We start from the raw sequence: 15,571 nt of genomic DNA on the forward strand, positions 1-15,571 counted from the left end.
CTGGAAGAGAGCCAGCTCAACAAGAGAGCGCTACCAGGGTTCAAGTCTCAGCCAGACAGCTAGTAGGCTTAAGGCACTTAAGTCACTTTCTCTTGAACAGAAAATACTTTTATTGTCTTACTTGAATTGTAAATTGTACTTGTAAATCAAAAAAGTGTTATTTGTAGGCTATATAAAGTGGTCAAAAAGGCAAGTAGGCTGAGTCACCTGACATGCAGTGGTGCTTATAGAGTGATCGTCACGCACATTGCTGTGCCCAACAGCAGTCCATCACATAATATATCATGCACACATACACACTTGATTCAGCATGTGGGGATGGATCATTGATTTTATTGTTTGCTCTCATCTTGACATTCTGTCAAGCACAGCGAGGCAACATGGCGGGAGGTGCCCGTATCCATGGAAACAGGCTGGAGTGGGAGGTCTGGGGGCTGGTACAGAGGAGGAGAGTTGGCAGGGGTCCTGGCAGCTCCTCTCTCTTTAGTAGATGTTCTTCTGCACATAGGCGGCGATGTACTTGACGGCCAGCATGGTCTCCTCACATGTGGGCTGGATCTGAGACTCTGGCAGCAGGAAGCCGTAGCGGCCGGTGTCGCGCAGCTCGAAGGTGTAGGAGTACTTCACCCCCAGGTCATAGGCCCAGTCATCAGAGCCACCAGCAGCAGGGTCTGGGCACACACAGAACACACAGCTCCAGTGAGCCACCAGCCAAATCCTTTTGGCAACAACATCCTTTTGTTCACAAAAGATGTGTCTCTTCATTTGGCTCTGTCCTTTTCTGTAAATGCCAGCTTTGTTTAGCTATACATTTGTTTGAGCATCGTGAGCACACCATAATGCATAATATTAGACTGAAAATAGACTATCAAGCCTCATCCACAGAAGCAACCCCCCCCCCACGGTGAGTGGAATACAGCTGTAATATCATGTACTTACAAATAGTGGCAGCACCAGGACCACTGGTGTAATCGGTCCCATACAGGCTAGTCAGAGCATTGGCAGCACCCTCAGCCACCTTCAGCTATAGACACACAAGAAACATAGAGTTAAATAATCATACATGAACATTTATGCAATGTCAAATAAATGTTAGGCTTAATGAATGGTTTATCAATGAATATAAAATACACGGTCTGTTGTTACTGTGGGTTAGCAATATTACAATAATTATTACAAGAAGCCTTTTTTAGCTCATAAGGGAACAAGAGGAGTAATGGGACAGTTTTTCTTTTTCATCCTATACTTGTTTTTGTTCTGATTTTTCATTTTGTATCTTGTATGTTTTTTGTTTTATTTATTTAAAAAATCTATGAATCTTTAAAATTTTTTTCAATTTCTATGTTAGTCTTCAAATTGTACTTTATGAAAAAGGGGCAAACCTGTCACATTATTACTCTTTAATTGATCTTCTTGTGTAGGTTTTGAATCCAGTTGCAGTGCCTGTAGTTATTGCATGCTCAAATGCCATTTACTCCAAATAAATAATTTTAGTGAATAGAAAAACAGTACAATTATACTTCACCTTGCAACAATATGCTTTATGCCTTACAGCCTTTAGCATAGCATAAGAACAAGTTGTCTTCAGCACGTCATGAAATCCTACAGTTTGCACGCACAGGAAATTAAAACCTCGGGAGAAACGCGCTCTCAGGAAATGATAGTTTTTGGGATAGACAGAGGAGTTATGGAGGATGCGGAGAGTTCCTTTGTTGTGTAAAGTGTGTGAGAGAGAGAGCTTAAATTACACACGTGGGTAGAGAAGGGCGTGTGATGTGCCTGTTACAGTGTGAGTGCTGGTGTGAGTGTTAACTGCACAGAGCATGGACACCCCAGGGAGAGCTAAAAGACCCATGAGAAGGAGCGGGGAGTCAATGATTTGCAGCAGCTAAGTGTGGCTTTTAGATAACAGGCTTAATGGCACTAGGCTGAGTTCATGCTTAAGCTTTTGGAAACTACTTCATAATCGCTTTTTTATGAGCACCTTTTTGTGACAGAGATGGTTTAGGGAGGAAGTATAACAGATTTGAAACATGCACAGCTAATGTTAAGTGTGCAGAACAGCTGATTTGGTTGTATACTAAGACAATCATTAATCTAAAAGTTTATGGACTGTAAACAAATTAGACTTAAATATTATGAAACAAATTAGACTTAGATATGATATAGGGTTACAACTAACTCTACGTAAGTTAAGTGAGTAAATTTTTAGTAATCAACTAGTCAGACATTATTTCTTTTGTATATTTAAGAAAAAAATCTATATTATGTTGAAAATTGGTAACTGAACACTACGTAGATAGAAAGAGATTTATAAATAAAGTGTATTGTTTCCTGAAATAAGAAATAGCTAATTCTTTTTATATAAAACTTTCTATGGTTTTATTTTTTGTGTTCTCAAATTTGTAATGTCCAGCTAATGATTATGATACAATTACGATTACGATTATTTGAACAGTCAAGTCACAATTATTCTGATTAATTGTTGCAGCCCGAGCATGATCTTCACTAGGGCCTGTAAACATTACAACTCACCCACAGCCCTTTTTTACCACAAAAAATAAATACATAAAAAATCCAATACATGGTGAGTGGACTGTACTGACCAGCTCGCTGTGGTCTGGGGCCAGCTCGTAGGTGTAGGAGTAGGGGAAGAGCAGCAGCTGGGAGTAGGAGTGGATGGTGAGGTAGGCCTTGATGGTGCTTTTGTTTCTGCGGATGAAGTTGGCCACATTCTTGACCTCGATCTCGGACTCAGGGGAGAACCCACAGAAGGTGTCACTGCAGGGGTTGCTCGAAGCTCCCAGGGCTGGTGTACACAAATACAATCAGATGCATTTGAGACTTGAGATAAGTAATAAGATAAATGTTCTGCACTTGTGCACTTTGTCTTTTGTCAGACTTACTGCACCAGCCGGCGTCGAAGTTTCTGTTGGGATCAGCTCCAATGCAGCTAGTTCCAGAAGCCCTGGAGCGGGTCTTTCTCCACATCCTGTTCTAATGGCCAAAAAAACAAACATACATCTATAGTTGGTTTCTTATGGCCTCACACCCTGTGACCCATCTTAGAGTTTACAGTTATACAAAATAGATGTGTTATTGTTATGATTAAAAAAACAAAACAAAACAAAACAAACACTTACGTTGGTGTGTGTGAACACATAACCATCGATGTTGATGACGGGCAGAACGTACACATCCATCTGGTCGAGCAGGCTGGTCATCTGAGCATCACTGCCATAAGTGGACACGGCCTAGCAAGAGAGTAAAAGATTCTTGTAATGCACAGTTTTTGGGCTACTTTCACTCTTCTTATCCACTTGAAATGTTGTATTGTACCTCCTTAACAAACCACTGGCAAAAGGCGGGGGAGATCCACTCTCTGGCGTGAATACCACAGTCCAGGAAGATAGCGTTCTTTGTAGAACTGGATTTTTTGCCGATCTGGAAATAACATAAAATAAAATATAGAAAAAGACCTGTACTGTATATATAAATATCACTGATCTATGGACTTTTATGAATGAACTTGTAAATGGTAGCAATTTGAAAGTGATATACTTAAATAAAGTAGATAGACTATAATTTTATTTATTTTATATTTTGATTGTGTTTGTACCTTAAGGAGGGTCATGGGGCGTCCCTCGTAGCTGTTTCCAATGACCTCTTTGCTGACGAGATCGGAGTTGGAGGCGGCGATAGAGTTAATCCAAGAGTGGATCTGAAATCACAACAATAAGGTATAGCATGTACAAACTACACAACTCTGTGTTATATAGCCTAGCTGGTGTCCTACAGTCTCCCAGGTGTTGTATCTGGTGTAGCTGTGGGCTCTGGGGACAGGGCCACTGTCGCGCTGACGCATCACGGCCTCATCCAGATCATCAATGAGCACCCTAAAAATAATATTGTTTTAAATTTAAATTTAAACCACGAGATCTGACTTGTGTTCAGTATTTATTGTGACATACTCGTGCTCCATGTCGCTCTGCTGCAGTCTGACTCTGACCATGTCCAGGTAAAGAGCGGGCACATGGATGTCTACATCGATGTCAACGGTCACCAGCTGGGGACTCTCGGGCCTCCAGAAGTCCAACTGCAGAGGGCGCCAAACACAAAGACTTGAGCTCTATGAAAGACTGTAGGCCTACAGGTACAACCTTTGCTAAAGCCGACAGTCAAAGCAGCATGGCAGTATTTGTAAAGACAGACTTGAAGATACAAACAGCTGGCGAAGCAAAAGTGAGTGTCTTCTAAGCATGATCAGAAAGTCCAATTGAATGTGTTTGGCCATTAGCAGAGCGGTTTCCCCCGCAGTGCGTGAGGAGAGCAGTAAAGGTGGGGGAGTGTGACAGTACCTCGATGCTGTCAGCCAGCTCTTTAATGAGGGTCACATGCTCGTCAAGCACAGGCTTCAGACGGAACACTTTATCTCTGAGGAAAAGGGCACATTCATATAGTTCATATAGACTTACTAGGCTATAGTAAATGACATCATATCAACTACATTTTACTGACAGACTCTTCAAATGCAGGGACAATTTGAAGAGAAAGGAAAACATATTTTTGTTCAGTAGTTCCATGCAAAAAGCAATATCTGCATCTGTACACGAAGTAGAATATTTCACACATGTATCAACTTTAAATTAGATGATTGGTGACTGTGTGTGGTGGGGAAAAAACTGTTTAGAAATTTTGTTTTAAATAAGAATGATTTTCCACATTGTAACAAATACATAATTGCTTGTAAATACAGTAGTTTCAGGTCCACATATTTGAGCGCTCTTACCCATCTGAATGAAAATGACTGTATTAGATTGACTTTTACTTGATGTGCATCTTTTACTAAAAACGGTTGATTTCTCATTAAAAGTTTGAAGGCCATGTAAATTAAAACTTGTAAAGCTAAATGAGAATGGTGACCTATACCCAAACCATTATATTTTGTGATAATTTGACACACAGCAAGCTGTCTTTCTCACTATGCGATCAATGCTAATCACCAAATCGTGATTGCACTCCTTTTTTTTTTTCCCCTAAACTTACTTACCCCTCAAAGTGTGTCTCGGCCAGGGCCACAGCCACCAATCCAAGCAGCAAAAGGAACTTCATGTTGGCAGTGAGGCTGCTCCCACCTTTGGGTGCCACTTATAAGGCTTGGACCCTCCACCAGTCCACCAATCCTATGCAACAGCATGTCAAACATCCTCCCCAAAATGATATGGCAACATGCACCTGTTTTCAACAGGCAACATGGTGAGGCAAGATCCTAGGTAATGTGGAGTTAATCATTAAAATTACTTTTTAAGATTCTGACCACTTGTGATGTTGGAAAGGTATATGAAAAGAGAGGTACACGGAATTAGCAGTGGGACAGTTCTTGTTTATACAGTCTTCAGAAGTGTAGGCAAATATTATTTATTTGCAAAGACTTTAGAATTTAAACTCTGAAAAAAATTATTATATTTATTTTAGAAATTATGAAACTTTGACTTTTTAAAATTATTTTTATTGATATGTCTTATACCCTCTTCAGTTTGTACATTACAGTAGAAAATAAAAAATGGTTTTCAACATGTTTAAATAGCACAAATACAACCACCACAAAAACAAAACATCCATTTAACACCTTATTTACACATGACAATTGACACTATTCAATTTTATTCTAATGCATCATATTTAATTTATAACTGTATTTTATTAGATATAGTACATATCAAGTAACAATAACAATATCAACAATAACAAAATCCTTCACATGCACTGATGTTGCCAACCTGAAACAACACACTTGACAAATGCTACACACGTATACAGATCTGCCTGAGTGAGAATGCTTTATGACTGCATGATAAACTCTTTTTGTTGTTAATAAGTGGACATACAGTGGTGTACAGTAAGTATAGCGTCACTGAACGACAAGGACTGGGTGCCATCAAGTAAAGCTGCACATGCCAACAAGTTTTGTCCTTTTGATCAAAACACTGCATAGTAGGGAACTGTAGTGTAGTCAGGGTCTGCTAACATTTATTCCACAGGCTTAAAGGAGAATGTTTGCCAGCATCACTTGTAGTATGTCTGCTGAATGACACAGCTCACAGACAACAATAACATTGTACACTGTAGTAAATGTCTGTGAAAGAACAATACAGTCACTCAGCGAGGGTCAGTGCTTGGTATTTCAGTTGGGGCTTTAAGCGAGGATCTTCCCCACCTCTTTACCAGATACACTGCAGTGAGGAGAGGTAAACACACTTGAGTTATCATTTAATGTCAGAGGAAGACTTGTTTTTCACTGTCAGGCTGAGTGCCTCTGAGGCTCTGAAGGACAGAGCACTCATTTTGGAGCTGATGCTCGGATGAGGTCCTCGGATATTAGCGGGCGCACAGTGCAGCAGACGCACCAGATTTTTACGGAAGTTACGCCCAACAAATCCATACACAATGGGATTAACACAACTGTTGAAGTAGGCAATGCAGATGGTAAAGGGCATGGCAGTGTCAATGATGTCCAGAAGGGGACAGTTGTTGGGCATTATGAGCTGGGTCAGGAGCTGCATGAAGTGGAATATCTGGTGGGGCACCCAGCACACAAAGAAGGCCAGGACAGCAGCTGCTAGCATGCGCAGCACTTCATCGTCCCGGGACTGGGAGCTCTTCTGGATGTGCCTGGCCCCAAGCAGAGCTCTGCCGATCAGGCAGTAGCAGGTGATGATGATGATGAAGGGTATGAGGAAGCCCAGCAGGCTCTTCATCAGGCTGATAGCCAGCAGCACCTGTTTCAGGCTCTGGACGTTGTCCTTGGTGGTGTGCAGGACACCACACACGGTCAGGTTCGGGTTGCTGATGTTGTGGATGTCTCTGGTGAGGGCAGTGGGCACACTGAGCACTAGAGCAAACAGCCAGATGAGCACACACGTGATGCGTGCGTACAGCACTGTGCGGAACCGCCGCGAACTCACTGGGTGCACTATGGCCAGGTAACGGTCGATGCTGAGTGCTGTGAGGAAGAAGATACTGGTGTAGAGGTTAAAGATGACCATAGCTGCAGTGGCTTTGCACAGGAATCCTCCAAAAGGCCAGTGGTAGCCTGTGGCAGTCACCATAGCCCACATGGGCAAAGTGATAAGGAAGGTGAGATCAGAAATGGCCAAATTGAGCACAAAAATGTGGGCCACTGTCTTGAGTTTCATGTAACAGTATATGACAGCCACCACCATGCTGTTCCCCACAATGCCAATAATAAAGTTGCAGCTGTAGACAATTGGTACCAGGGTGAAGATGAAGTCATGATTCCCTGACAGTCCACATGTCAGGTTTATCTCTTTACTCTCTGCTCCTGATGTTAGGTTCATCATCTTGTTTCTGAATCAGAGGAGGGGTAATGAGAAGGAGGCCCTGGCAGCAGGGTGCGTCTGTACTGACTGATACGGGCCTTGGGCGAGGGCCTTGGTGACTCCTATAAAAGAAATAGAACAAAAATGTCAATGCAATCTCAGGGAAGAACCTTCATTAGCAGTGGCACGGCCCATAAACGCTAATCCACACGAGCAGCCATCAAAGTGCTCACCCTACACTAGCTCATTAAGAACGCAGACATTAAAGCCATCCTGACGCTTTATGTTATTTCTGTAAAATAAGACTTCATTAAAAACAGATGTTGTATGTTATTCAATATTCCAGAAATGCTCCTTAAAACATTACTCTGACAATCTGCATTCTGCCTTCTCCTTTAAAAGCTCCCTGGGCTAATAAATGGCAACAGTAAAACGGTACAGTGTTTTTGTCAAATGGCCCGTCCATCTGGGTGGACCGTGAGCACCCGGAAGGAGAAGCGTTATGCCTTGTGTTATGACCTGTGTTAATGAAGAGCGCCTGGCAAAGTGCAAGCTTGGATAACAACGCCATTAAACACAGAGGTAGTGGAGAGAGAGGGCTAAGGCTCCAGTCACTGTAAAAGACATGTCACGTTTCGAACCCTGGGTGAGCAGAGATACATTGTACCCAGCATGAGAACTTCTAATCAGCACACACCTAAACAAACACGACAGCAGGGATGCCGCTCCATGGAAACTTTGCTCTGTGAGAAAATCAAACCTGCATGCTACTGCAGAAAATAGGCCTCAGGGCAGTTTGTGCTTCATTTGTAACAGACGAGCTGAGATAAAAAAGAACTCTGTCTCTTTTTGGGAGTCTACCAGAGGAGCCTCATTAGCTCTGTTAATGTAATAATATTAGCACAAGGCTTTATTTCAATTATTACAGCAGCTAAGTAGGATTTATTCATGGTAGTCTTAATTGAGATAACACTGTGAAAGTTCAAAGCTTAAATAAATAAACCTCCTTTGACTTGACTGTCAGCTCACTGCATTATCAGAATGCTACTTAACTTGACACAACACAACACGACACAACACACGAAATTGTGTGTTGCCCAAAGTGAACACAACACCTGACCTCCAAAGATATAAGAAGAGTTTCACTAACAGGGATCCCATTGGTGATAAAAAGACCACTGAACATCACATAGTTCATAAGACATATCTGCTCTATGCAACAACTTACAGTTTAGAAATATATTCGATACAACAAATACAGATACAACAGATTCCTCTATATTATTTCTCTCTCTCTCTCTCTCTCTCTCTCTCTCTCTCTCTCTCTCTCTCTCTCTCTCTCTCTCTATATATATATATATATATTATATATATATATATATATATATATATATATATATTTCATACAATAAATACAATACAAAACCCTCTCTATAAAACAATATAATCTTGTGTGATGACATGTGACAACAACAGGTGAATGACATACAAAGAGAAATTCAGGAGTGAAGGCTGGTGCCTTTTGTTGCCACAAGATGGCATGCTTTCTCAAGTATTTTGATGTGGGATGACCCTTCAAAAGGCACTAAAAATTCTATGTTTATCAGTATAGAAAACCCGTTGATTGGTTTTGTGTAGTCTAAGTTGTTATGACATGTTAAAATAATATTTCAAACTGCTTATTTTATGATATAACTGAAATAACTGCTAATGTAATGCATTCCTCCAAGGCTCTGGTTGGCATTAGACTGTCTGAGCCACTCAGCTATGGATATTTTATCTCCAAATGAAAGATTAGCCCATATTCCACCAGGTTTCTGTATGAATTCTTTGAAAAACTCAGTGAGCGCTAAAGCAACAAGCATATCGGTTACAGATGTGGAGGCTGGAGCGTGTGGACGGTGTGTGGCTGCCAAGGGCAACAGAGTCATGAAATATCAGTGTTGTGCAGCCTGGCATAGTAAGTACTGTGTAAAGCACCAATGCAGATGTCATAGCTGGGATTTTCCTGACATGTCTTTTTCCTATACGCTAATGACTTTAACAGTCGTTGGCTGTAAACCTGATCTGTCTAAGAGAGACAAGAAGACATGCCAGTTCATAAGTATTAAAAGGAGATAAAATAAGTGTTAGAAAAATACGACATGGAATGCCTTTTGCTATAATTGGACAACCTGACAGATAAAGCACCAGTATTTTTCCGTGAGGGCAGAGGGACGTAAGCAGGGGAGTCAATACAAACAGAGTGGATTATTACTCATGATATGCTGAACACAAGCACACCCCATAATAAAGGTTAGGTGCCACAAACACTGGTGTCGGAAGTAGGTCTAGTGAGTTAGTGTGGGGCTAACAGTGAGAGTGATACCGGTGCATGACTGAATGACAGCTATAAACCCTGGGAGACCACCAACAGGAAGGTAAACATTGGCTTCACAGGGTCCATGGCAAAGCTGCATCCTCTCGGACAATGCTCTCTGTTTGCACACACTCTTGCATAGAAGATAAAAATAAGCAGAAGGGAAGCTCTGCAACATTTTTACTACAAAGGCAGCTCAATGACATCATAAGGGCACAGGCCATTTATTTTAAGCCCATGTCGTCATATGAGTTTATACTGTATGCGTCTCCTGTCCGTCACTTGGAGTAACACAAAGGGCTGGGTCTGGAAGGGAAATACTAAACGTTTTTAAACCTATGCTAAATCAAGACACACATCATTGTATCCTGTATTATAGTGCAGTCTATATTACAGCGTAACAGAAAGAAAATGCTATTAGTGAATTTATTTTTAAAGATGTAAAAAGAGGTTTGCTTAAAAGGTGCAGGGTATAACTTTTCTGGTGCAAGTATTGCTTTCCCAGAATGTTCTGCAGTATAATACCACCAGGCCAAGCAACAGGTTAGATCTGTGGAGAGATATTACCTGTGTTGAATATTATTCATTTCAAATTTCATATAAATTTCACTATAATTTTTTGAAATCCTTGTGCTGACAGGGCACCTGAGAAAAAAGAGATAATGATTATTTTGTGCCCAGTAAAAAAAAGATTTATACCTTTATATTTTTCATGTATACTTCAAATATTTCCAAGCTAGAAAACTACTAAAGCATTAAATTGTGATGGTTCTTCCTTTGTGAGATCCTGATACAACTCTTCATTCCAGATGCACCCTCATTCCAATATAAAACACATTTCTATCACTATTAAATTTCATTAACTCCATCCCATCAAAGTGGCAAGTAAGTGGTTGTCAAAGTCCGCTAAAAAAATGTAACTCTATGTCATTCAAAACCTACCCCTAATTAACACTGAAAAAATAACATTCTTACCCTAATCCCATTCAAGTGTTTGTTCATGCACCCAGTTCTGGGGATCATGGGAATTTCTTAAAAAAGCAAAAAGGCAAAAGTTTAAATCTGAAGGAAAGGAGGAGGGAGGACTCGGGGGGAGTGCCTGGAATTCTCACCAACAGAACTATCTTGGCCCTCTTGGTGAGTGGGCTGACAGGAGCACCACCATCTGGCTGCCCTCAGAGTGAGCCGCTAAATCTCTGCCTGATGGAGTTAATGATTTATACATGCCCATTATCAAGTAAAGGACTCATCGCAAGAGCACACAGCCAGGCCACTACATAGCTGTCTACACATCTCGCCTCCATAAGATCCTCTAAGTCAACAGTCACTTCCTCTGGTGCACAGACCCTCTTTTCCTGTAGTCTGACCTGTCTTTGAACACAATTTTATGTACAAAATCTATTTTCACCACTTGAGGAGTGCAAGTGTTGAGCAATATATTCAATTCTACCACCTCCCCTTGCATATTTTAAGTTTCCATACTTGTATTGTCCATGTATTAAAGGTGCACTATGCAACTTTTCTTAATTTCTCCGCTATCCACTATTTCTTTGGAGACAAGCAGGTAACACTACCTGGCCAAATTGCAGGTCAGCTCTGTGGAGAGTGGATCCCGCTAACAGTAAGTATGCATGTTTTACAATAAAGTCATTAATTCTGTTATTTCAACACTGTGGAATATTACAGGCAAAGATAAAGCATCTCCATAGACACGAGCAGGCGGCAAAACTCCTACAAGAAAAGTTACATCGCACACCTTTAACAACATATCACTCAAGTGATGCAAATGCAGGTCGTTTCATCATTACATAAGTCATATATGTTACAGTGGCTTTTACTTGTGGCCAAAATGTAAATAGTGGTCACATAATCCATTAAGAAAGTGCCTGGGGACTTGACTTGTGGTTGCCGCTAATGGAAATACTGACCCTAGAAAAATGATGTTCTCTGCATGTTTTGTTTACAAATCTGTTCTTTTTTCTGTCACTTAAATTAAACAGAACCTGCTCCTGCTACTGAAAGCACATGTTATCTCCCATAATGCCATTTGAGATGTATCCTGCAATAATAACAAACCAGAACATAATCCATAAACTCAATCAAAACTACAGCTGCATGATGGGAAGATTATTTAAACAGGATTAGAATTAGGATTAAACCATATTAGTATTTTATATCCTCAATGCAGCATAGTTTCCCACAAGTTCTTAAAGTTCCTAAAGTCACTATATATATATATATGCAGCATATATGTTTGTATATTTGTTTATATATTAAGTGTTCTTCCGCTTGACTTTCATATGCCCCACACTTTGTCCGAGGATTACTTTTCTCATAAATGAAGATTTCCAGTAGTTAATGTTTATGAGGAACTGGACTGACTGAGTTCTGCAGTAAGTTTCTTGGCTTGTTATTCACAGCACCTTCTTCCCTATACTGTCATTTATGTAAAAAGTAGAACTGGTACACTAAAGAAATACTTGGACAACTAAAGACATTCTCCATGCATTGATTAACTGACTGAAATTAACTGACTGAAATTTCTGCTAAGTATAATCTTAGAATAAATATTTGTCTATTAAAAGATTTAGTCAATTAAAATGCAATTGACCGATTAATAGACTAACTGACTGAAGGACTGCAGCCCTAGTAGAACTAAAGTATTAGAACTTTCAACAAGTGGCATCAGTTATAATCTTCTTTTGATACAGGAACACAAATAAATATTATAATATATAAATACACGTGAATGTTGCTGCTAAATTTGATGAACAAATATAGAAGCTTTATTCACTTGAATGAATAAAAGTACTGTTAAAAGTTACAAAAGTATATCTGATTTCTTACCTGAGTTGCTGAACCAAATGGCAGCTGCTTCTTTGGTAGAACAGAGATAGGACCACCACCTCTGTGCCACTGACCGCTCCGAATCCAACTTAAGTGGTGGAGCGAGACGAGCAGGAATACGCCTGACACACAAAAACACAGACTCAGCCCCCTCCGTCACTCTCCTACAGCACACATACACACACATGCACGCACACACGCACAATAATGATCTCTACTTCACACAAGTCAGCCAAGCATTGTCCGTTTCTGTCTGGCTCTCACCCAGCAGCCTCTACAGGGCACAAACATAAACAACATGTTACACAATATCCCCAGTGTCCTCTCTTGTTTTTGGGTCTTCCTTTGACACAGAAACACAGTGTCCTGAAGTTACTGAACACATCTGATCACTGGTTTCTCAAGTTTTCTTCTCTCACTTACTCAAGTAACTTTTAATATATACCATACGTTGGCTCTTACATGAATAATATACTTTACATTGTAACAGTACTCTTACTTAAGTAAATGTTATGGTTAATCCTCTCATTGTGAGTAAGCCTTTAAGTGACAAAAGTTTTATGACATTATCAAATCATTTTACATTTTTGTTTTGCACTGCTCCTTCTCATTTTTGTGATCTATCCTGATCCTATACCAGATTATGTACATTATTTACAGATTTGTCCTTCCAATTACTTTCACTTCTAAGTATAAATTAGATTTTACATATAAACAGTTACTCGTATATTATTCAAAACTGAAATTGTAGTTTCCCCAGTTACTTTTTACTTGAATAATTTCTTGGATTACTGCTCTTCTACTTGAGTAATATTTTTAAGTAGCTGTACCCTTAGCTGAGTAAAATTTTTGTCTACTCTACCCACCACTGCATCTGAAAACATTCCTCTTAATCATGAGCAGAGCTGTTATGAGGCCCATATGTGGGTTATTACAGAACTTACACACGTGTACACACACACATATGCACACACACACACGAATTTATATTAACTTTTTTATGACATCAAGACATTCAGCTTTCCATCGTCATCATGTCTCGGCCCAACAAAGACTGTCCCGTGTCCCTGCATAAAAGGAAAAGTCCACTGTCTGATTGTGACTGGTCCTGTCAACACTTTATTAATAGCAGCTGCCAACTTACCCTTCACTTCCATTAGGTAGTATCTAGGGCTCAGGAAATAAGAGCACTATGCATAGCCCTATTCTTCTGGAACAGTCCACAGTTATTGAGTGGGTGGCTGCATATTGGATTTTTCATGCAGGTTGTCACTTCTAAATACAGGAAGACGTGTAATTTAATTGTTAAGAAGTGATTAAGCCCACGACTCCCCTACCAGTATACTTTGTGAATGTGAAAGAAAGAGTCATAGGTGTACAATGATATGGAAAATATATCAGCATATTTTAAGATCGTATTTAAAAGGTTTCTATTTTTAACCTTTGTGACCAGGCACCAGGAACAGGTCTGTGCTAAAGATATTTGCCTCTCACTCTTTTTTCTATGGCCAGGTCATGACAGGTGTTGAGAATGGGCTCACCTCTCCCCCACACTACGGCGAAGGCTGTGATTTCAGCTGTCACAAAGATGGATAGTGACGGATGATGTGGTCCGACTGTCATCCTGTGAGTTTCACTGTGGCCAGTGTAGAAAGCTCTCCTCTGGTTGAGCACAAACAAGAAAAGAAAGGAAAAACAAACACGTGGGGCTAAGTGGGGTCTCGTTTGGTGGCTTTTGCTCACTCAGGTGTAACCTGCTCATTGAAAAATAATCACATTCTCTGAGCTTTGAATAGAGCACAGGCTCAAAGGTCACACTGGGTCATCAGGTACAAACCGTGTTTGCATTTACTACAAATACCAGGCATGCAACAGTGGCCTCACAGCTCATTTATATAAAGGCTTGCTTTAAGAGGAAGAATATCTCCTATCTCACACACAGAAACAGAGCCATTTACACCTCCAGGGCTTTGATCTGATCTACTCTGTCCTTAATACTCTGAGTGATAAGAATCATGCATTGTGTTGTATCTTATGTCCTGTCACTGCACTCAGTAGCCACACAGCGTATGACATCTCAGCCTCACTGTCCCCAGATTTAGATCTGTCTCTATCTGCCCCATGAGAGCCATCAGGAAGTGCAGAGAGAGTTATGCATCAGGCCTATATCTTGCCTGCACTATTTTACACATAACAAATTACTCTGGGGCAGGATGTTGTTGCAACAACACAATACACACTGACTGACTGTAGTCATGTTTAAGCCGAAACACATGAACATTTAAATATGGACATCTGCATATTGTACCTTTTTAGAGCAGTTCTGTGGTCTTTGGTTCAGGTGGCGTGCGGCCAAAGTATAACTTCATTTCTTTGGAATGAATTTCATGTTGTGCAATAAAAACTTCCACACTGGTTCAAAATGCATGTTGTGCAATATCTATGAATCTGTTGTAACCCAAGAAAAGACGAGAAAAAGTACAATCTATCAAGTTTGTTATCATCCATCAGCGGTGAGATGCTGAGGCCAGTAAAAGGACAAGGCTGTAGCACAAGTGCTTATTACACCCTGGAGGTGTGATAGTAGGCAATGTTCTTGCTAATCAAATCCCACTAACTGGATTAGCTGTGTCAGCACTTAAGCTATATTAGGATGAATTGATGACTGCAGTAATTACTGGAAGCAGAGATCACTGAGAGAAATGATGGAGCAAAACAGCACAGACGGTCAAATGCCAAACCCTCCTGCCACCTGCTCCAGAAAGACAATCCTCTGTGAGCTCGGATCAGGACACACCTTTTATCGGCAAATATGGGACATGGGCATCAGGCATTATCCTCTATATTTATGTCAATCTATAATGGCCAGGCAAGCCTACAACTACTTTTAAAGCATGATAAACTGTTCAGTGATGATAATGATGATAAAGAAGTTAAGAATCCTGACTTGAGTAAACAGTATTGTTTGACTTTCACTTAAGCAAGAATGTGAATGTGCCTCTAAGTTTAACAATTTCCAACATTC

General features: G+C 40.4%; 2 protein-coding genes across 2 annotated transcripts; both read right to left on the reverse strand.

Annotated features, from left to right (window-relative positions):
- Window positions 1-318: 318 nt before the first annotated feature.
- cpb1 (carboxypeptidase B1 (tissue)) lies at window positions 319-5,131 on the reverse strand. Its single transcript, XM_020935663.2, has 11 exons — window positions 5,051-5,131; window positions 4,359-4,434; window positions 3,972-4,096; window positions 3,797-3,896; window positions 3,620-3,721; window positions 3,340-3,444; window positions 3,144-3,254; window positions 2,907-2,997; window positions 2,607-2,809; window positions 940-1,024; window positions 319-671 (listed from the first exon to the last, which is right to left on the reverse strand). The coding sequence occupies exons 1-11, from the start codon at window positions 5,110-5,112 to the stop codon at window positions 484-486; spliced, it is 1,248 nt and encodes a 415-aa protein (XP_020791322.1). The 5' UTR covers window positions 5,113-5,131; the 3' UTR covers window positions 319-483.
- A 401-nt stretch (window positions 5,132-5,532) lies between these two features.
- On the reverse strand, window positions 5,533-12,623 carry agtr1b (angiotensin II receptor, type 1b). Its single transcript, XM_020935710.2, has 2 exons — window positions 12,547-12,623; window positions 5,533-7,462 (listed from the first exon to the last, which is right to left on the reverse strand). Exon 2 carries the CDS (start codon window positions 7,359-7,361, stop codon window positions 6,267-6,269), a length of 1,095 nt encoding a protein of 364 aa, XP_020791369.1. The 5' UTR covers window positions 7,362-7,462; window positions 12,547-12,623; the 3' UTR covers window positions 5,533-6,266.
- Window positions 12,624-15,571: the final 2,948 nt, after the last annotated feature.

The sequence above is a fragment of the Boleophthalmus pectinirostris genome, unplaced genomic scaffold (assembly GCF_026225935.1).
Source record: "Boleophthalmus pectinirostris isolate CB_2022bp ecotype Guang Dong unplaced genomic scaffold, ASM2622593v1 HiC_scaffold_15, whole genome shotgun sequence".
NCBI lineage: Eukaryota > Metazoa > Chordata > Actinopteri > Gobiiformes > Gobiidae > Boleophthalmus > Boleophthalmus pectinirostris.